At 42.2% G+C, this 21,910-nt stretch overlaps 1 protein-coding gene across 1 annotated transcript in view; it reads right to left on the minus strand.

Moving 5' to 3' along the window:
- The window catches only part of bcl11bb (BCL11 transcription factor B b), a 37,514-nt gene extending 21,327 nt beyond the window's left edge, over positions 1 to 16,187 (minus strand). Inside the window, exons 1-2 of the mRNA XM_055044148.1 lie at positions 14,693 to 16,187; positions 4,963 to 5,352 (exon numbers count right to left, since the gene is read on the minus strand). Coding sequence (XP_054900123.1) covers positions 4,963 to 5,352; positions 14,693 to 14,756 — 454 coding nt within the window. The 5' untranslated portion in view covers positions 14,757 to 16,187. The remainder of the gene's footprint in view (positions 1 to 4,962; positions 5,353 to 14,692) is intronic.
- Positions 16,188 to 21,910: the final 5,723 nt, after the last annotated feature.

Consider the following 21,910-nt stretch of genomic DNA (forward strand, 5'->3'; position numbering starts at 1 on the left):
AAAAAAAGAAAGCATACACATGTAAGTGTGTGTGTGTGTGTGTGTTTGTGCGGGTGCGTTTTGCACCTTTTGGGGTTGAATCTGCTGGCCTTGCAGCATGTTTTTGCAGTTCAGGCGAGCAGGGCTGACAGACAAAGAGGCCAGACAGGATGTTATAAAACACAACCAGGTGAAGAGGAGAGGGGTTAAGCATATGCGCTGCATGCTACACAAGCGCGTCGTTCGTTATTAGCGTGCAGAGTTCGCCTCCCTTTTTTCAGTGCACCTCCCTGCTTCCTCCGCTTGCTCTGCAGGTCGGATCTGCCCGGCGTGCCTCGAAGCTCGCATGCAGTCAAATTATGATATTTCCTTATAGGGGAAGGCTGTGCGCGCGGAGATGTGCTAGCGTGTGCGAGTGAGTGCCTCTAACACTTTGGACTTAATTAGTCCTAATAATGTAATCTAATTTGCTTGAAACTTGAGACAGACTTGAGTGGCAATCTAATGTGTTGAACAAAGCTCCCCTCCTTGCTTTCATTTGGGGGCCTTGGAGTGCTTTCATGTCCTGTTCTCTTAGTGATAAGACTTTCTGTCTGAATGACTAACTGGCTGCAGCTCTTTCAGGCTGACTCAGTCTATAACGCTGCCTGTTTTTCTTTTTTTTTTTTTGTCCTCCTCTGACTGTCCTGCAAAGGCAAAATTGAATGTAAAATGATTGATTGGCTATTTTTTTTTCTCTCCCCCCTCCCTGTCTTTGTTTGTTCCCAGAACTGCTGAAAGCTCTTCAAGTTTCCCAAATCAAATTCTATCCACCCTCCCCTCCCAAAAATAGAGACGATTAACAAAAGCCACATTGTTACTGAGCGGCGGTCAGATATTTTTATTATCTGCTGAGGGAAAATCTTGAGAACTTCTTTTGTTTTTTTTTCTTTCTTTTTTTTTTTTGAGCGTCGCTTTCATTCTCGCAAATCGACAGCGACGACCAAACCTTCGCTGTCACATATTTTCTCTGATCTCCTTTTACAGATACTTCCCAAAGTGACTGACGATGGCCACACACAGCTGCCGGCCACACACAGACGCCGCGCATATGTACGGGATAGCAGCACAGACAACAAACAGGGGGTCTCTACTGAGTTTGGCTCGAAAATAAACAAATTGTTCAGATCTGAATTGGCCGTAAGGCATTTTGAAATACCCAAAAAGCCAGTTTGGTCTGCTGGAAATCTGAAACAGAAACTGAAGTGTTTTCTCCCCAGCTTCCTTGTTCGTCTCAAAGTCGTTCGGCTTGCATTTTAAGCCGCACGGAGCCCAAAGAACTCTCTGAAATGTTTCGCTAATGCACGAGAAGCAATATCCTCCTTGGGTGTTTTATGTTAAAGAAAAAGCTATTTATGAACAGGCACAACCATAGAGGCGAATGTGTTGTTTCAAGTAATGACAGCAGTGATTCAACGCCGGCTAATAAGCGCTTTTGTTTTGCTCCAGTAGTTAAAAGCCCGTCCAGTAAAATGCCAGAGAAAGTGCTGAAGTAACTATCTCAAGACTACCTGTTGCTGCGCACTGCCTCTCAGGAGCCTCAAAGAGCACTACTACATTTTATTACTCCACTCACAAAATATATATATATACATATATATAGAAATCCAGCTGCAACCTGCCAGCCAGCTGGCTGAAAGAAGTGTGGAACATCTGAAGTTTCCACTTGGACTCATTTGGTCCTTTTAAGACAAAAAGAAGAATCGTCTTATGAAACCTGCTCTTGTTTTTAGCTCCAGTTTTATGAGCTTATTTAATTTAGTCAAATTTCTTGTACTGTTGACTATGTTTGTACTGTTTTTATTTATTTTATCAACACAGGTTTCTCTTGTAAATGAGTCATTGAATCTCAATAAGACAACATGTATATAAACGAAGGTCAAATAAAATAAATTAAACTTTGACCTCACCTACAAGAAAGACAAACGAGTCTGGGCATTGCCAGTCAGCTGGCTGAATAGAGAATATTAAATGTTCAGTTAGCAGGCAGCATAATTAAACAACTAACGTTAACTCAATAAGCTACCGTCACCAAAGCACAACTGATATTCTATTTATTTTGCCCAGGTTCAAATGTTTATGAAATACAATCCGTTTACAGAAAAAAGATAGAAAGTGACGCACAATATCTAAACATGTTTACTAAATTAACATGAACTAACAGCACTTGGTGCACAAGTTCAGAAAAATGTTTTAGTTCTTCAAAAAATGACCTTGTTGCTCCCAGAGTGGATGAGTAGAAAATGATCAGAATTGATCCTGATGTCAGTTTTGGCCTCACAGAAAAATCAGTGCAGATCATTTTATGTAGTCAGTCCTTAATTCTGCCTTTTAAGTGATTAAATACACTCTGCAGCAAAACACTGTTCTTAGCAAAAAGTCTGACTACGCTGATTTACATCAAGGCTTTAGCCTGTCTAGAACCAAAAGCTTCGTTTCGCTTTATTACCACTGAAGAGGGATCACTGGTATGGGAAAAAAAATAATAAAAACAAAATTTCCAAACATGATTTCTGTGACAGGTCCATTGCTCTGAGCGACATTGTGGTTCAGAGGTCTGAATCAGCTGCTTTGTTCAATTATGCCTTGGGCTGGCTCTGTTTTATACAAGAAGCACCACCATCCACTTTAACTTCACAGTTTTATTCTATTTTTGCATTCATCTTTGCATCAGGATATTTTTTTTAAAAGAAAACATTAACACTTTAGCTGCAGTTGGAGTCGTCGTGACCTTTTGAACATTTTTACAGTAAAACTATTTAGATTGTGTTACATAAGACAATTTTCAAGCAACCGTCCTGCGGTACTGAAATGAAGAGATTCTCATACAGACTTTCACTTTAGCCACCATCATCGCAACTACATCAGTAGGAACTGCCGGAGCGTGAAGTCTGCAACAGCAAAAAAAAGCTGAACAGAGCTACTTTAGTCAGAGAACGAGCCATGAAAGCTTCCCTTTAACCACTCGAATCTGACCATGACACAACAGTGGAACACAGCGGTGACCGGTTTCTGCGTTAGCCGTTTAATCGTGCGTGAAATTCCGTCTGGAAACATCTTAGTCTGCCGAAGCCTTGTGTAATCCTGGACAGCCTTCGCAGCCCTTTGGGTGCGATGGTGACTGTCTCCTCTGATAAACTCTGCATTGGTTTCTCCACAGCACCGGCAGTCGGCAGGCGCAACCATTCTTCCACACACCCTCTGTTTTTTTGTTGGTTTTTTTTCACCCGCCCTCCCCACCCAGACCCTCCAGCTGTTTTCCCTTCCCCCCCCCCAACAGCCCAACCGAACGGCCCTGCAGCTTTATTAATCCGTTTCTCCTCACCCCCACCCAGGCACACACAGACTGAGTTTAATCTTTAACTTCTGCATATAATGCTGCTGGATTTATTTTTTCTTTTTGTCAAACGCTCCGATGAGTGACGTGCTCTCGCGAAAACAAAACAAAAAAGGAAGAAATAAACCACGCTGGTCTGGTTGTGTCATCGTTTTCTCCCATTTTAGAAGGAGTTTCGACTTCAAGAACGGCATGTTGGTGTGTGTGTGTGTGTGTGTGTGTGTGTGTGTGTGTGTGTGTGTGTGTGTGTGTGTGTGTGTGTGTGTAACCTAAAATAAGTGCATACTTGCACACATTTTTTGACATTTCTGGTGAAGATGTGAAAAATTATTGCAGTAGAATAATCTCACACTGATCCTTTTTTTAAACATCACCCTTAGTTAGATACATATAGCACTATATCATTATGTCTGCAAAATATATTTTTCAATTTCACTTTACTTCTCCAGCTTCTAATTAGAAATTAAGACCTTTTGTCAATGATGTGACACAGAGGCCTGTTTCTGCAGGTTTGACATGGACCAATGTTTATCTACAACATCCAGTGTGCAGGATGGAAAAATAAACAAAAAATAATAAAAATACACCAAACACCAAAAATCTTCAGTTAGTGCCAATCAAAGTTCACAAAGTTTCCAAAGCAACCATTACACCTTATTTACACGCCAATAAGTTGTTGGGAAATGATCCTAACAACAACAAAAAAAGCTTTCCAGCCCTACTATCACAAATGTAAACATGTGGTAAAACTAAACTTGACCTTTAGGATAAGAAATCCTTAAGGTTTGGTGTGAAACAAACAGTAAATATCTAGAGAAGCAACTGTTAAGTAGGGAGGAGGATCTGTGATGCGGTGGGACGTTTTTCTCATTAAGCAACCCTGGAGATTTTGTTAGAATGGCACTGTGAACTTTTTAAAACACTAACATATGGGGAACAAAAACAAAGCAATTGACAGCACTAGAAAGCAAAGAACGGATCATCACTGGGTCTTTGCAGCAGGGTAACGAAGCGATTCGCCACAAATGTCTCGTTTGAATTTGACCTAAATCAAATTTAAGAAAAAAATCAATCTGAGGAGTGAGCTAAGAAGAGGAACGGTAAAAAACTCATCAATCTGTGTGCTCCCAAAGTTGTGAAACGTAAAAAAAACCCACCCGTCCTATTAGCAAAAATGACAACACGGGTTACCAAAACTGTCTTTAGTTCACTTCAGTTTATTCCCCTCTGAACAAACATACTGAAATTAATGGCTTGTTTTCTTTGTAAATTATTATTATTATTTCTAGTGTGAGATTATGCTACTGCAGCATCAAGATGAAATGATTTCAAAGCTTTTTGTACATCTATACCAATGATGCTAAAAGTACTCACTACAAGCATACACACTCACTGCAGACACTTGGCTGTAGAGGGCGCTGTGTGGGTAACATCCTCCTTACAATGAAACAGACACAACTCTGCAGCTCTGAGGCACTCTAATGAAAATTATCTCAAGCTACATTAATCCCTCCTGAATGCCACTGTCAAAATAAAAGCTTTCTTTCAAGAGAGAGCTGTGTGTTTTGGGAGCAGTTTGTGTCACCTGTGCATTTAATACTCCATACCTCCTTTCTCCTGTTTGGGGCAGATTCCTTTGGCTGGGGTCAGCCTCCTGTGCTCGTCTTCCTCCCCTCCGGGGGTCACCTGGACGCCCACCTCCACCGGAAGCGAACCTCCTCTGCCGAGCTCCAGGGAGCGGGCCCGGGGCGAGACGGAAATGCCCATGATCCCGCCGGCCTCGCCGGGCTTGGAGAAGGCGCCGGGCCCGCCGCCGCCGGGCCCCCTGCACAGCCGCCGCTTGTGCTCGATGAAAACGAGGATGTCGCCGAGGGGGAAGTTGGTCTGACACTGGCCGCAGGTCAAGAGATCGTGCTCCCCGGGCCCCATCCTCCGAGGACTCGGGGTGGACGGCTCCGGAGAGGGAGATCGAGCGCCTGAGTCATGGTTGACCTCCGCTGTGAAAAAAGAGACGCAGAAAACAATTAAAAAAAAAAAAAGAAGAAAAAAGACGTTCAGTCAGTGAGAAAAACATTCTCAGAAAAAAAAACTGAGGAAAAAAAAAAACTCAGCAAGGTTCAGTCCTGAAACCAATACAAGATAACAACCATCCCTCTGTACCACACAGGGTGGTCGTTACATTAAAAAAAAAAAAACTGTGTCACGTTCGGGGGCTTGAAACAGCAGAACGCTGTTAAGACTACTTTGCCACGATAAACACCTGCGCCGCTTATCTCTGAGAGAGATCTGCGTAGGTGGGACCAAAAACACTTTACTCTACATGTCGGTGTACGTCTGCGAGTGTGTGCGCGCGCTCTCTCCGCTTGTGTTTTGTGTTTGTGCGGCCAGGAAGCGATTCATCTCAACGGCGCAGGCTTGGTTTCCGGTGAGGGCCCTTCGCCGCGCCGAGCTGTCACAGCGAAGATGGTTGCCTTCAACCACGTGGGAGCCTCGGCTTCTGCTCGACAAAGTGCGTAGCATAACCAAGGCCACATCCACAAGCCTCTGTTTGTGTGTGTGTGTGCGTGTGTGTGTGTGTGTCTGTGTCTTAAGAGTGGGAAACATGAGGAGGGGGAGGTAGAAAAAAAAACAGTTTTATGTGTGCATGAATGGATCAAGACTCAGGTGAGTTTAAACTGTATTCTCAACAGACTGAAAATCCATAAGCCAAACCCGGGGTCCTGTTAGGAGAGTAAATCTCATTCTTCACAGATCTGACACGGTCATTAATAACCATTACAGCGTTCTTCTCTGCCTCCTCCCGCTGCCCCGCTGCCCCTATGGCACAGACACCGTCCCTCAGCTTAACGCAAATCCCTCATGGACAACTTCCACTTTTCCTTTTTTTTTTTTCCTTTTCTCCACACTACTCTGATGTACTACCATGAAAATGTGTCCTCTTCTTGGGAGCCCAGAGGAAACCTGAAGCTCCAGAGACGGTGAGGGATGTCTGGGCGGGCGAGCGAGCGGGCGATCAGGGAGGGAGACGCTTTGGTGCCTGGGGGAGAGAGAGAGAGAGAGGAAGAGAGAGAGAGCAATCCATCTCCTTCTCTTTTGTCTCTCCCTTTCTCTCCTTCTCCAAATGACACCCCAGTGAGTGATTGGCGAAAAATTAGAGCACTTTTTTTTTTCTTTTTACTTTTAACTGTCTTCTTTTTGCCTCGCTTTTTTGTTCGTTTTTGGATTCCAGTTTGTGCCAAATTGCCGCCAAAACGTCTTGCGCATAAGTTGCCATTTTCCCCTTGTACGTCCGGTTCATACAAACCATTTCACATTTATATACTTAAACTGCGTCTTAGCTCATGTAATAATACAATTTAATTAAAGTTAGCAGTTATTACTCTCAAAAAACTTTGCATTAAGGCGATTTTCCGTTTGCTCCTGATCAACCCAAATTAACTCTGGGGGAACCTTGTTATTTATCTGAGCTATGTATTTATATGACAATAGAATATTACTTTAACTGTAGTCAAAATGAGGCATGGCTGGTATAGCCTGGAAGTCGTGTACGAAATGCTCAAAGTTTTGAAGGCCCGAAACGACACAGCAGAGAAAATACAAGAGACTGAAAATGCAACAGATGTCCAGTGATTTTAAGAATTTGTGTATGGCAAAATGATAAAGAATTGCCATTCAGCTTCTTCCTACTTCCATTTCAGACCTGTAAACAAACCATTTTGTTTTCCTCTTAAACAATGATGGATTAATTTAGGTTTTGTGACTTACAGAGATTGTAAAAATCTTGTGTTCACTTGGACGTTATATCGCTTTCTAAATGTATTTTCTCTATGTTGAGTTGCTTTTTTTGGTTTTTTTTTTTTTACTCTATATGAATTTGGGTCAGGTTGCTCTTATCTAATCTCCATCTGACAGATTATGACCCCCGATCAAACCGAAAGAACTCTGAGCAACTTCCTGTTCAAAGATAAGATTTGTTTTCAGTCACACAGAAAAGTAGAATAACGAAAAAAACAAAGTATCACCCTGTGGGGCACAATATACATTTTTAAAAAAGGAAAGAAAAAGAAAAGAGTAATTTTTTTTAAAAGCCTTACAATTATTCTTGTATTAAATTTGGAGAATTGGGCATTTAAATGGAAATCCGAGCATTTTGAACTGTTTTGTGGCTATTTAGTTGTTTAATTCATGAAAACGCTTAAAAAATGTAGCAAGAAGAAATAGAAAGCGGTTTAAGGACACCGAGTTCTAGATGAGGGTAGGAAATGGTTTGTTTGAGCTTACAAAATGGAAGTAGGAATGGATGAAACTGCAACATCTGGGTAAAACCCGTAGTTTTCCCTGAAGTAAAGAATTGAAGTATTTTCGAAAAACGCCGCCATTTTGTTTGGCTCTGCTCCCTGTGTGGGTTAGTTGACATGTGACAGATTACATCACAAACACCGAAAGGCTTTCTGCTAATGGGTAGCATTTGTCAGAGCTTCATAACTACATTTTCTATAGCTCATTGTACATGCAAAAGATAGAAAATGACTTTAAATTATCCGTTGTCAAAGCAAAACAGCAAGCGGACGTTGAGTATATATGAACAGTGGCAGGTGGCTGTTTTTGGACCTGAAAAGCATCAGGTGACAAAATGACAAAGTTCTGAGCTGGGAAAGGGGAGAAATGATCAGCAGCTGTTTCTTCCGCTGTCGTGACTGTTGTTGATGCTCCAGTCACCATCTTTGTCCTCTTTTAATTGCTGCGCCCCATTTGCTTTGTTCCTCGAATCAAAAACTTGGTCTCCGGCCATTCGGTGACACACAGCCACACGAATCTAACGTGACGCCGGAGGGCGACCGGATCCACGCCACCATACAAGACATTGAAAAAAAAAAGAAAAGAGAGAAAATAGTAAAGAATGTGTGCGTAGCTATCGTCCTTATTGCTCAACTCAAAACGTTTCTCTAAACTTCCCAATCGTCTCTGTTAACCTCTGATCTTTATTAAAATCCAATTTCATCATTTCCCTTATTTCTGTTCGGATAAATAACTCCTCCTCCTCCTCTCTGGGCCCAATCACCCATCCACCCACGTAAACACACACACACCTGCATCGGCACATTCTAGTCATCTCCAGTCGCTCCCAGCATGGACCAATGCCAAATATCTTTCTCTAGATGGCGATGGCTTCCTGGACTCCTGCCAAATAATTTCCATCTTATATTCTTTGACGGCAAAGCAGGAAAAACAAACACACATCTACCCACAGTTCACAGCTTGTAGCCGTAATTCAGACGGAGCGACGTTCGGGCCGTGTAAAGGCGACGCGCACCATCCGTGCAAGTAGAACCTCACACTGAGCCGGCCCAAAGCCTGAGCCAAAACAAGCCCCCCTTACTCCCCCAAATCCCTGCTTAGGACCGCCGAAGCAGCAGGGGGCCCCCGAGAGTTCCTCAAAACCCAAAATGTTGTAAATGCACCACTTTTGTGTTGCTTGTAGTGATTAAGAATAAGGTAACATTAAAAATTCATTCTGATTTTTAAATAGAAGAAAAGTTGAAGAAAATGCTAAATTTTGACCTGAATTAATTTAAGTTTCATTAGTGCCAACAAGCTGTTCGACCTATAAAAAAAAAAAGTGAGGCTTTTTGGAGCAGACCCATCATATTTTAACACAGCTGCTCTTGCTCCTGCAAATAAATCTCAATGAATAAGTGAGAATTTTCCACAAATGCAAACCTCGCCACTCGTCCCTGTTCCACTGAGCCTGCACTGAAACAATAAACACAAGATACGACGGCAGGAGGAAATGAAGCCGATCCAAATCTCTACAATTTCAATAAACCTTCTCTTAAGGCTTCCTTCCCTGCTAAATTTTGCAAACCGACACACGTGACTGCAGATCAGTCGAATGTAGAGGACTCATCAGTTATTCCTAAGACACTTTTCCAAACGCACGGCGCGAAAAGAGGGCTCTTAAACCCATTTCTGCCCAGGGCCCGGCTCAACGTTTGGGCCGCCCCTGCAGGCCCAGGAGACAAACAGGACAGGTGGCGACAGGGGGGGCAAAAACGAGACAACAAAACGAGTGGATGAGCTGACAGGAGCCCTGCAAACCGAACCCCCGCTTGTCGACTTGAGAGACAAACCTAACGAGGCCTGTTTTGCTAAACCTACGGTTGAGCAATGCGGCCTGAGGGCAGAAGGCGGTAAATTACTAGGAGCTGGCACTGAATCTATGCCACTGGAACGAAACTCGGACACCTTCTCAAAGCCACGCCCGCTCGCTCATCTTTCCTCAGGCTCACCTGCGAGAGGGAGGGAGGAGAAGAAGAAAAAGGGGAAATGTGTATGCTAGAAGGAAACAAAGAAGGAATGTGTAGAGGAGGGGCTAAAAAAAAAAAAAGCTATCTGGGAAAATGTTGAAATGGAAACATATAAAAGAGAGAGGGGGGAAAAGATACTAATGTGGCATATCAGGGTGACAGACAGCGTCTAATTCCCCCTGCATGAGAGAGGAACATGCTTGATAGGTAAAGGAGCACAGCTGACGCTCTGTCAAACATGCCATCGCAAGGGAAGGCGTTGTGATAGCAATGAAAGCCAGCTGTCTAAAACAATACCACACATACTTTGTTTTTGTTTTTTTGTCTTTCTAGTCCGCTCTCTTTCTTTTCTTTTTGCTTCGTTTTTTTTTTTTCTTTGCTCTTCTTCGCTCACACGAAGCCGAATCTTCACCCCGGTGACACTCCTGTTACTCTGCCTTATCAAGTGTGGGTTAAGTCAGGCAGCCTTAGAGCACCCCCTATCAGCTTGATGAGGGGAAAGTCAGTCAGTCAGTCTACTACTGCTGCTGCTGCTGCTGCTGCTGCTGCTGCACAATGTGTACCAGATGGGAAATGCTGCTGAAGACAATGGGCCTCTTTCAGTAAAAAAAAAAAAAAGAACAAATCCATTTATGATATTAAAAAAAGGCAACAAAACATCTAATAAAGGTCTAGTTTTCTCAAAAAGCAAGTTTGATTTCTCTTAATAGTGAAATAATAAAATCTTCAAACTTTTGTCAGAACTTCATTACGATTATTTGGTTGAAGACGACTGAAGCAGATTGTGACTCTTACCATTCCTATGATCTCCTGAAACTCTCTAAATAATTAATGCTTAACATCAGGAGTGATTTTTTTTTAAAGAAACCTTTTAATTTTTTTTTGTTTTTTGCCTGAAACAAATTTGAATTTCCAAAAAAAAAAAATAATAAAAATCTTCCAACAGGAAGCATCGATTGTTTAAACGTTTGCCAGGGTTTAGATCTTGACTTTTATTTTTTACTTTTTTTTAGCATTTCTACACAAACTTCTGATTATTAGTCAAATTTCCTAATAATCTAACTCAACCCTAAAGCCAAAGGCGCTTGGATGACAAGTCGACTGAATTCAATAGGTTTTAACATGCCTCTGTTTCTCTAACCGCGCAGCTAAAAAACACACACTCAATCTCAGGAGCTAAACCCCACCGGGGAGAGACAGTGTGTGTGTAGGGTGAGGGGGTAAGATTCACTCTGCCATTGAAAACAAATGACACCAGCAACATTGCAGATGGTTGCAATCAAAAATTCAAACGATGAATGGGGCCCCGCTTCGCCCATCCTCTTTTTTTATTATTTTTTTTCTCATCTATGATTTGCCAAGCAGAGCTGCAACACTGCAACAGCATTGTGTAAGGGCAGGCCTTATTTTGTGTGTGTGTGTGTGTGTGTGTGTGTGTGTGTGTGTGTGTGTGTGTGTGTGTGTGTGTGTGTGTGTGTGTGTGTGTGTGTGTGTGTGTGTGAGTGAGTGTGTGTTTAATTATCTTATCAGCATTTAATCTGTAGCAATCCCATTCCTTTATCGTAAATCTTGGATTATCAGCCTGAGTGTGAGCAAAATAAAGCTCTGCTGCTGACTGCGACTTGTCACTGAAATTGCCTCATGACCTATGAGGTATGACGCTTAGAGGAGCATAAATCAAATTTTGGCAAATTTGTATAATTGATTAGGGAAAGAAAAAAAAGTGTCACCACATTGCAAAACGCACCGAATGCGTTCTGTAATGTTTCAGTTATTGAAAGAAAGACAAAAATCGTAAATTTCTCAGCCACCCCGACCGTCTCCTGCGAGATTATCATCCCGTCAACCGCAATGTTTGTGTGAATATTTGCTGTGGGGTGGAGTGAGTGAGCGGGGAGCGGCAGAGGGGGGGCGAGAATCCGTATACGGTGGGTTTCTCTCCCCCCCCAGGTCATTTTGACGGCACATATGGCACGGATAAAGACGAAAACACTGACTGTTTCGCGAGTGGCATGCCAATTCAGAGAGTAAACAGTTATCATGAGGCGTTTCCGTGGGACGGATCCCACTCTGGTGATGGTACGCTGCAAAACATTATTGTGGAGGGGCGGGAGGAGGGTCTGGAAAGGACGGGGGTCTGAGCAGTAAAATAAAAACAAACCAAACAAACAAAAAAAAAACTGTGCAGTTCATGATTTTCATAGGAATTTGTCACAGCTGCTGTAAGACACAGGTCTCGGTTTGTCACAAACGCGACACCTTTGACCTCTGAGTCTGATCACAAAACAAATAATTAACTGGAAGCTGAATTTTGGCTTATTGAGCCTTCTTGCAGAGCAGCTTCTTACATGTGATTTGTTTTAGGCAGTAAAGCCACACACTTTGCATGTGGTCATGCAATCTGAGCGTAACTTGTGCAGACTCACACTAAATGCTGAATTGGTGTGTGTGTGTGTGTGTGTGTGTGTGTGTGTGTGTTTCCTTCTTGTCTGTGTTGCATACTTGTACATTCTGTGCATTTGAGTGTCCCTAGATGTGTGTCCGGGCGAGTGTAGTTTCCAACCACACACACACGCACACGCATGCACACACAGGCACCGACCTCCATTGACAAGCCTGTCCAGAAATATGCTGATATTCAGGTTTCTGTGTTCAGAAACAGAGTGTGTGACCCTATGGGCCGCCGCTGGCTGAGGAGCACGAAGCTGCGTTTGGTTACATGCCGTTCTCCCTGAATCTGACGTGCGGCTGACATATGCTGGCAGAAACTTCAAGACACACATCAAGACACACACACACACCCAACCCACACACACACAAACACAGTGACCTGTCCCGACAGGCGACGATGAAAAAGCGTTGACGAAGAAGACAATTGACGTGTCTTTGTTTTTTATGTTTTGTTTAGTTTTTTTCACACACACATAGGGTGGTTGAAATTGCTCTCTTTAGGAAGACACGGTTTAGTTTTCGCCCACGCTCCTCAGGTGGTCGTCTGCAGGCCCTCCCATCAAACAACCCGCAGCATAATGCTGCCACCAGCTGCAGAACGATAAGGCGCGCTTGCGCTTTCGCTTCGCTGCAGCTCGAGGACCCCTTACTGAATCAAATCTGCTCCGTCGACGCTGAAATGTGCACGCCTTCTCTTTTGCAGAACATTTCTCTTTCTTTGGCTTCGAGCGTTTTCCAGAATTGACAAAAATAAAATAAAATAAAAACAACTGAAAAAAAAAGTGAAAAAGCTTCACGCTTCAGTCCCTCCTTTGCCTTAAACTTGTACATCTGAGGTCAATGCCTGAGGGCACGGTTCAGCAAACTTCAAGTACAAGAACAGGTAGGACGGCATTTAGATCCTCCAAATTGCCCAGCCTGTCAGCGTCCGACTCTGATCTTTTTATTCAGCAGCTAAACGCTAAGCTTAGCGTCTGTGCATTAAGCAACGTTTCCGAAAAATGCTCCTGTTCCTGCAGCTGCTGCTGCATGTGTGACTGATGGAAGTTTTAAGCATGTATCTGTGTTAATTTATTATTATTATCATTATTTATAATTTTTTTTTTTATAAATGTTGTTTTAAACAAGAACAGAAAAATCCTGAGGACACATGCGCTGTTAAAAGACAACGTGTGACAACTAATAGTGCAATTGTCGACAATGAGCAGGACAAGAATGTACTGACTGTGAGGCAGGTGCCTGAAGGCTTTTTCTGTAATTATTATAGGAAACGAGCCAAAAAAAGGAAGGTTCACAATGTTCAAGAGTTGATTTTTTAAAAAAAAGGAATAAGCTAATTGAAGGCAAAACTATTCTAAGTTGATGCCAAATGTTTGTGATATTTTTCTGCAGGCAAATGCTGGACACACACGCACACAGTCAGCTTACACGTTTTTTTAGAGATTTAAGATCGAATAAACTGCCAGATTACAATCTACAAAATGGATTTTTGTTGTTTTTTTTTTTTTTTAGCCCTTTAGGGCCGGTGTGTTGGTTCAAAACGTCCTCTTGCATATTTTATGGACAACCTCAAACGAGGAAACACAGGAGACAAAGTGGATGGAGCAAATAAACCGATGAGCCGACATCCACCTCACACTTTCCAGCACAGAACAGATCCGGGGCCAGAGATTACATCATAAAGTTTGTGCAATAAATTACCCAGATTAGGGAGCCCCTTTGAAATTGGATTTAGGCACGCCAAGCCCAGGCGTGGTTAGATTGATATAATTGGATTTCGCTACTTTTTTTTTTTTTTAATGGCAGGGCCCCCTCCTAGCTCACGTTATAAAACTTATCTGATCTTTTGGAAAGCATTAAATCGAGACCAAAAAATAAATAACAATCCACATTGTTGTTATTATCACAACAAATGTGTCAATTCTTCTTTTTTTTACTGTTTTGTTCTGCACGAAGGGAGTTTATTTAGCAAAGGAAACATATTTCACATTACTCACCTTGCAGCGAGGTATAGCTGTGGCAATAATAATAGTAATAGGGCCTTTAAAGAAATGGAAACTGTGCGCAAATTTACACGCGTTTTGCGACGAAAAGAATGCGAGGAGCGCGCATAACAAAAATGGGGAAAATATGGGAAAAGTGCTGTGGGAAAATGCGCGTTGTGACGAAACGCCGGACACATGTGCGCGCATGCTTTCCAACACAAAACAGACGCCCTCACTGTATGGACTCGAGGAGGTATGAAAAGGTACAATGACTTTTGGAATATGACGCTTATTTCACTTTTGTTGTTATTGTTGTTGCAAGTAAAACAAAAAACAAAAAAACAAGAAAAAAAAGCGGAAGCATACCGTGTTTATCATTTATTTCACACATGCTGCGTAACATCCCAACTTTAGATAAATAAAACACCTAGCCTATGCGAATTATATTCACAACAACACATATTTGCGGTAACATTCTTGCAAGTAAATACACACAAGTCTAAACCAAGAGTGATTAAAAAAAAGTAAGCGATAAATAAATAATGCTGTAATTATTATTTAGTAGGTCGACGTTAGAAAGAAGATGAACTCACCTTGGACCGTCTCCCTGTGCGTCAACGATAAGTGCTGCGGGTTCACCTGCTTGCGGCGGGACATTGCCCCGGCATTTACTCTGGCATCGCCCGGTGAACGGCACTTGGAGTCGGCTTGAACCGTGGTGTCGGTGAGCAGCTCTCTCTTTCTCTCTCTCTCCCTATCCTCTCTCTCTCTTCCGCGCTCCCTCCGATCGCGCGCTCTTATCGCCGGCCCGTCGACAGTCTCTGAAGGTGTAAACTTTTGATGCGCGTTAAGGAGCCGGAGCGGCAGCGCTGACTGTCGGAAGATCCGCGCCGGAGTCCCGCCGTGGACGCAACACCTGGATCGGGTAGAGGGGGAGGAAGCCAAAGCCGCGCTTCCTTTTGTTTTCTTTTCTTTCTTTCCCTCTTTTTTTGTTGTTGTTGTTGCGATGGATCGCTGAAAGCACGTTGGGAGAAGTGTGGCGTTTGTTTGCAGATTGAAAAGAAAAAAAAGAAAAGGAATAATAATTGGAAAAAAAATTCCTGGACTTTCCAACCTCTGCAACGACCGTGCTGATAGAAAATCGCCCGTTTTTTTTTTTAGATATATGTAGGCTATATTTTATTATTATTATTCTTTAAAGATTTTTCCTCTTAAAAGCCTCTGATCGCCGTATTTGTGGGGGCCAAATAGCAGCTGTTTACTCTGTGTGCTCCCTACAGTCCTTCCATCTCAGCAGTGGTGCGCTAAATGACCCTTTGGCACCGACTCCTCCTGTGCGTTTTGGCACTGGTGCGCGGAACGGCAACTCTTGGCTCCGGCGGCACTAGCCTCGCTGATTGAGAGACACATACACACACACACACACACACACACACACAGACGAGAGAGAGAGAAACAGAGAGAGAGAGAGAGACAGAGAGAGAGAGAGAGAGAGAGAGAGAGAGAGAGAGAGAGACCAGGCGGACAGACGTGACACCTCCTCCTTTTCTTCCAACAAGCTGAGGTCCAATGTTTCCCCGTTTCCTATGGTGTTTGGAGGCTACTTCGCGTCGACGAAAGGCGCTCTATATGCGCGTGCAACCCGGTGCACGGGGTATCGCGTGCTCGGGACCAAGTTCAAGTGCGCTCGTGTGCCGCCTCGCGCGCCAGGCAGTTCGCTGGACGAAAACGCGCGGACAACCCGGCGGCGGCGTCTCCCCGGGGCTCCTCCATCAGCTGCGAGAAGTAATCACCAGCGGTTACTCACTTCACACACGGCTCTCGTGCCTGTCTGGGGCTTTCTGGAGCAGCGTCACGTTACCAGCAAAGAGACAAACCGTCTCACCTTTGTATTTATCACCAGTTTATATGAAGCAAAGGGGGCGCGTGCAAGCCTTCCCCCCAGCCCCCGTTAGCTACAATTTATTTCTCCTCATGAAATGTCACCAGAAATGCCACATAAAGACAACGATTACAACTCGCGCTCTCTTGATCTCTCAGCCTATCAGGTCAAACATCTAATTGGTCTTATGATACTTTTATCGCGCGCAGTTCTTTAAGTGTGATTAATACTATTTAAGACTCGAGTGAGTAATCAGTGTAAATGTAAAGCATATATTTCCACGCATCGTGTAAGAGAGAGAGGGGGGGGGGGGGGGGGATTGCGCGCGCGGCATGCTGCGGGTCGGTTGTCAGGGTAGTTTTAAGGCAACAGTACCCTCTGTTGGCACAGTCGGGAGGCAGAGCAGACCTAATCAGGAGGTGGCACCTTTAAAAAAAACAAAAACAAAACAACAAACAGCTTTCTCAGTTTAGCATTCAGGCTCCTTAATCTTTTCCACATCTTGTTAGCTCAAATTTTATTTGGCATTTCATGATAATCGAGAAGAAGCACGGAAAGAAGAGGCATCCTTTTGCCTTTTTTTATTGTTTCACACACAGATATATATATATATATATATATATATATATATATATATATATATATATATTTTATTTGTGTGTGTGTGTGTGTGTAAAATGACCTGAAAATATATATCTAAATATATATCTATATATTTTCAGGTCATTTTACTTTAATATTGCCACACAAAACTTAGCTGTTACACAGACTCATCGTGTGTAAATGAAACCCAGAGGTTTATTAGAGAGGGAACAAACAAGGAGCAGCAGATGGGAATTATTCAACTGTATTGACTAATACAGTTGTGTTGTATTCATCAAAATTAGTACAACACAACTGTAAACCCATTGCATTTCAACCCCACAAAAAGATTCAAACTCCAGTCTTTGTTCCCCGGTTCGAGATACCTGAATCCAACTGACCTGCCCCTTTAAGTTCTGCAAGTTGCTAAGACCAGATGACAGAAGAACCTTCCTTTTGTGGCCTATGCACATGCAAAACACTATGGATGTCAAGCAAACTAACACTGCACATTACCTTAAAAATACCTTTGGTGTGACATGGCGGTAGCACCATCATGCTGTGACTGTTGATCAGACTTTAAAACAGGCTGCATTCTTAAGATTAAAAACAAAAAAACAAAAAAACCAGGCAAACATTTTATGCTGAACGTTGCCAGAAATAGTAAATTTCACCAAAAAAATAAATAAATAAAAATTGCATCTGTACTGAAGTCAAGGTGATTCTACAAAATGTTGATCCGTGGGGGGAAAGAGGAGCTAAAAACAAATGCACACCACACTTTTCAAATTTTTGTAATAAAGGTAGGAACCCCTGTCACATAATAATTTCAGCTACATTGTGTTGGTCTATCACCTGAAATATTGTCGCTGCATGACAAGATGTGGAAAAATTGAAGGGGTTTGGATTTTTTTTTTTTTTTTTTGCTGCTGAGTAGAATCCAGAGCGGATCAGGTCCACTTAGAGCTGCTTAATGCCTAATGGACAATCATTCAGTCACTGAACGCTTCGTTGTATATAAGCACAGGTAAGCCTTTCAGAGCCTATATTTTTTCTCTGAACCTTACAATGCAATTCAAACATGTGCTTAAGCTGTAATTTGGTTTAAATACAATTGCTGTAAAAAAAAAAAAAAAAAAAAAATTTCAAAGCTTCTTATGGCCGTTTAAAGTTGACAAGACATTTTTCCCTGAATCGGCGGAGAGAAGAGTGCAGCCATGGTGATTCGCTGTGTTTTTTTTTTTTTTTTACGTCGCGGCCATTAATAAAACATGGCGGGCAATTTTAAGAGCATTAGAAGTTTGATTGCTTCGGGGCTGGCCTGTGGGACTTTCAGGACAGTAATTATTTATACAAATGAAATGTCATCTCGGCTCTGGCTCAAGGAGACGTAACCTCGGCAGATGCCACGTGCGGAAACACGACAGTCGGGGTTCCACAGGCCCGCGAGCGCGTGGCCCCCCTCCCAAAATTCAGACGCGACACTACGTGGGGCGTCATAAAGAGAGGGCAGCGGAAGTAACATCAGCCGTAAACACTAAGGAAGACATCACACGGAGTTCACACGCTCTCCCTTACCACGTCCTCTCGCCCCTGGGTTTCTCAATAATACATCAATGCTGCCATTATAGCTTGTAGCTTGCAGGCGCGGGGCAAAGGCAGTTTAAGTTGGGTCGCAGAGGGCCACGGAACAGGACACAGGAAAGGTTTTAAAGTCCAAAGTGTTGCCTCCGAGGAGACGCGCGTCCGCCGTGCCAAGTGTCACCGTTCAGTACGAGTTAACCTCAACGCGCCGCGGGGCCAACAGCCAAATGGAAGTTGTTGTCCGACGAAGAAGAAGAAGGGGAAGAAGAAGACGACGAAGAAGAGGCGAGGACTTCCGTTCAGCTTTCCGGCACACAAGACGATTTCAGGCACTAATTATTCATGTTGGAGTGGATGAAACGAGTTCGGGGACGTGTGTGTCATATCCGGTTTTGATTCTGGGTCACTATCCTTTCCATTTTTTATGTCGCTCCAAAATAAAATAAACGACATTCGTATTGGGGATGTGGAGGGCGTCTAAAAATAGACAAATTGTATGCACTGCTGGAGAAAAGCGATTTAGTTTTTTTTTTTTTTTAAATATCAGACAAAGGTAACCTCTGTAAATACAAAAAGGTGGTTTTCAAAAGATTGCTTTAATTTCTTAACAGAAGCAAGCCAATGAAACATGAAAAAGTAATTAGTTGTGCCATCTTTGTTGAAAATGATCACTCTCCAAGGTAATAATAATAATAGATTTTTTAATCAATCACATTCAAAGGTTTCCTTGGATCAGTTTGAGATATTTAAGGTAAGACAAAGTCCAGACTTTGACTGGGCCACTACAAAATCTTCATTTTGATTATTTTTTGTTAGTTTGTTTGAGCTATTCAGATGTGGCACTTGTTGGTTTTCTTCGCTATACAAAAAACCCAAAACCTTACCAACTATTGTTGGTCTAGTTTCTGGTGTAAATGTCTTAATACAAAAGCTAATTTACAGGCAACCAATCAGCAAGAATCAAGAGCTTATTTTAAGTCAACAATTCCTTAATATTGTTACAAATGGAATAATCTACCAAAGACATTTTCACCAAATCGTTAGTTAAAATGTCTTGTACCATTGACAGATTTCACTTTTAACTTGACTTACAACAATATCCGATATCTTGCTACAATAAAAAAGTTACCTGTAAGTTAGTTTTGTCTTATTTCAGGTGTGCTGAGATATTTACACTAGAAACTAAACCAGAAATACTTGATAAGATTATGTCTTTTTGTACTGTTCACACAGTCATCCTGCTGCATAAAACCAAAATGATCTTAAGGTCACATTCTATTGACCTTCAGGATTCATCGTCCAGACCATCAGACATCCACCTCCATGTTTGATTTTTATTAATGAAGGAAGTCTCTGACATGCTGTGTTAGTCTTACAATAGACCCAATGGGACCGCACACCTTTCAAGCGTTTCTTTTGTCTTGTCAGCCCAAAAAATCTTGAGGATCATCAGGCGGTTTTTGGGGAACTATCAGGTGGATTTCTGGGATCTCTTAGCCTACTTCGTGTGGTCAGTCAGGTAAAATTTAACCACTTTTTTTTTCTTAGCAACTAAGTCCAATTGCACTCACCCCTGTCTGCATCACAATAGAGACAATAAATTACTTAAGCGGTTAATTTGTAACTGTTCAAAAGGGAGGGTGAGGGCTTAAAAACCGCATGTCGCGCTTAAGCACTTTATCTCTGGTTTTAGAATATTCTTGAAACATTTAGGTGAGCAACCGAAGCATGTAGGGGTGAAACTCTTTTTCAGAGGACGGCAAGCTGCTCAAACTGCAAGTTTTGACAGGAAAAAAAATGGGTGATTTTAGTGTTGCAGAGGTGAAAATTAAAGCTTTCAAAGCCATTTTGATGTGATTAACCGCAATGTGACAGCGCTGACATAAACAATGAAAGGTCCACTCCAAGAGAGCTTGTGGTAATATGAATATTGCTGTGGGATTTGCTTATAGTCACTGCTTCATTATGCAATGTTTAATATTAATAAAGAAAGTATAAGGATATATTATTTATAAGCTATTCAGTGTGTGTGTGTGTGTGTGGATTTGAGTGACAGATTGAGATGCTCCCTTGCTACAGGCAATACAACCAGACAAGGCTCTTACTTTTCCACAGGACCCGTCCTGACAATTTCTCCCACAGTTAAGAGGATTTGTCCGAGCAGGGGTGAATATATAATGCATGCAGATTCCAAACTTTAATGTGGGCCCAGTAAATGATTCAATGCTGGCTTTTCTCAGAAGTGAGAGGGGCTGCGAGGGGAGCGGAGGGCCGACCACGGGATGTTGCTCGTGGTCGGCTCTTGCGACGTAGGGGATAGGAGGGGATTAGTTCTGCCTTGGAGGGAAACGCCTCTCACAATGTTTTCATAATTATTCAGGTCACCTTAGACTTTTTCACGCGTAGTCACATAAACTTGGACATCCCTCGCTGGGATCACTAGACCGACACAAGAGCGTACTCGACTCAACTTCCGCAAATTGGAAGAATCACTGATCAGTGCAGCACGCCTCCATCGGCTTTGATTGACGTCCATTTTCCTGTTGATGAAAAAAAAGCAACTACCACCATCACGTGTCACAATGTGTTCAAGGTGATGTGCAGAGCTCATCTGCTCCTGCTTTTGCAGTGCTGAGTGTGCAGATTTTAAAGAGGATTTGTTTTGAACAATGGCACGTGTGGAAGGTAAAAATGCATTTAGTTGCATTCAATGTGTGCAGTATTTGCCTCATAACTGACACAGCTGATTAATTAATGAGAAATACCATTGATTGGGGAAAGACATCACCAGCACAAAGCTAGACAACTGTTGTCTTTCCCCTTTTAGAGCATTTCCAGATGATCTTTTACCCATTATTACATACCAAACTAAAACATTTTACTACTGCAAACTGAAAGAGTAGAAATGACCTATTTATCTGAGCGTAATGAAGGTCTTCATTACGTTTAGGAAGACAGTTTAAATGTTTTAATTGTTTACTTAGATTGGCTTACCTCAGTTCTTTCCTTATAAGGGTTCTGGGAGAGACCAAATATAGAGGGGGAGCAAAGCACTGTGACTTTTAGAATTTACTAATTGGATTGATATTTATAAGAGTATTTTTAGAAATGAAATGATTGCTATGAAATGAAGTGTTTAATATTATGTGAAGATGTATTGTCTTGTTTGTGTATATGTATTTTGTTTTATCCTGCTTTTTGGGGGCTGTGAATTGGTGCAGCCAGGGACTATAAAAGCCGACAGGTTGCCCACATGTGGGTGTGGCTGCTGTGGGAATGCATTTTCCCCCTTTGAATGCAGGATTGTTTGTTTAAATGTTGGTGATTAAACACCTGGTTGGTCTGCACTACATCTCTCCGCCTCAAGACTCCTCTTTTAAAGCCTGCCGCTAAGGGTCATTCTAACACTGAGATATTATTATAACAAATTTTAAATAATTTATGGAAGCATAGAACCATAGATCTAGACTTGTACGTTAGCAATGACTTTAACAAATCTCTCAGTATTTGGTAGGCATTTTCTTCCAGTCTACTCTTTTCCATAAATGAGAAAAATACTAAAACTATTAACTGACACATTTCACTTTTGATTAAGAGACTCCTGAAATGATGAGGATGAGAAGGAGACAATAAATGAGTAAATTTTGAACACTGTATTTAATTATAATTGTTGGATCTCTTTTGTGGCCAATTAAAACAGTAGAGTGAATATTTGTCTCCCTCTAGTGGATAGTATTCGAAACAACAACCTCCTAATTCTCAC

Source organism: Poeciliopsis prolifica, unplaced genomic scaffold (genome assembly GCF_027474105.1).
Source record: "Poeciliopsis prolifica strain line A6 unplaced genomic scaffold, Auburn_PproV2 SCAFFOLD020, whole genome shotgun sequence".
In the NCBI taxonomy this organism is placed as follows: domain Eukaryota; kingdom Metazoa; phylum Chordata; class Actinopteri; order Cyprinodontiformes; family Poeciliidae; genus Poeciliopsis; species Poeciliopsis prolifica.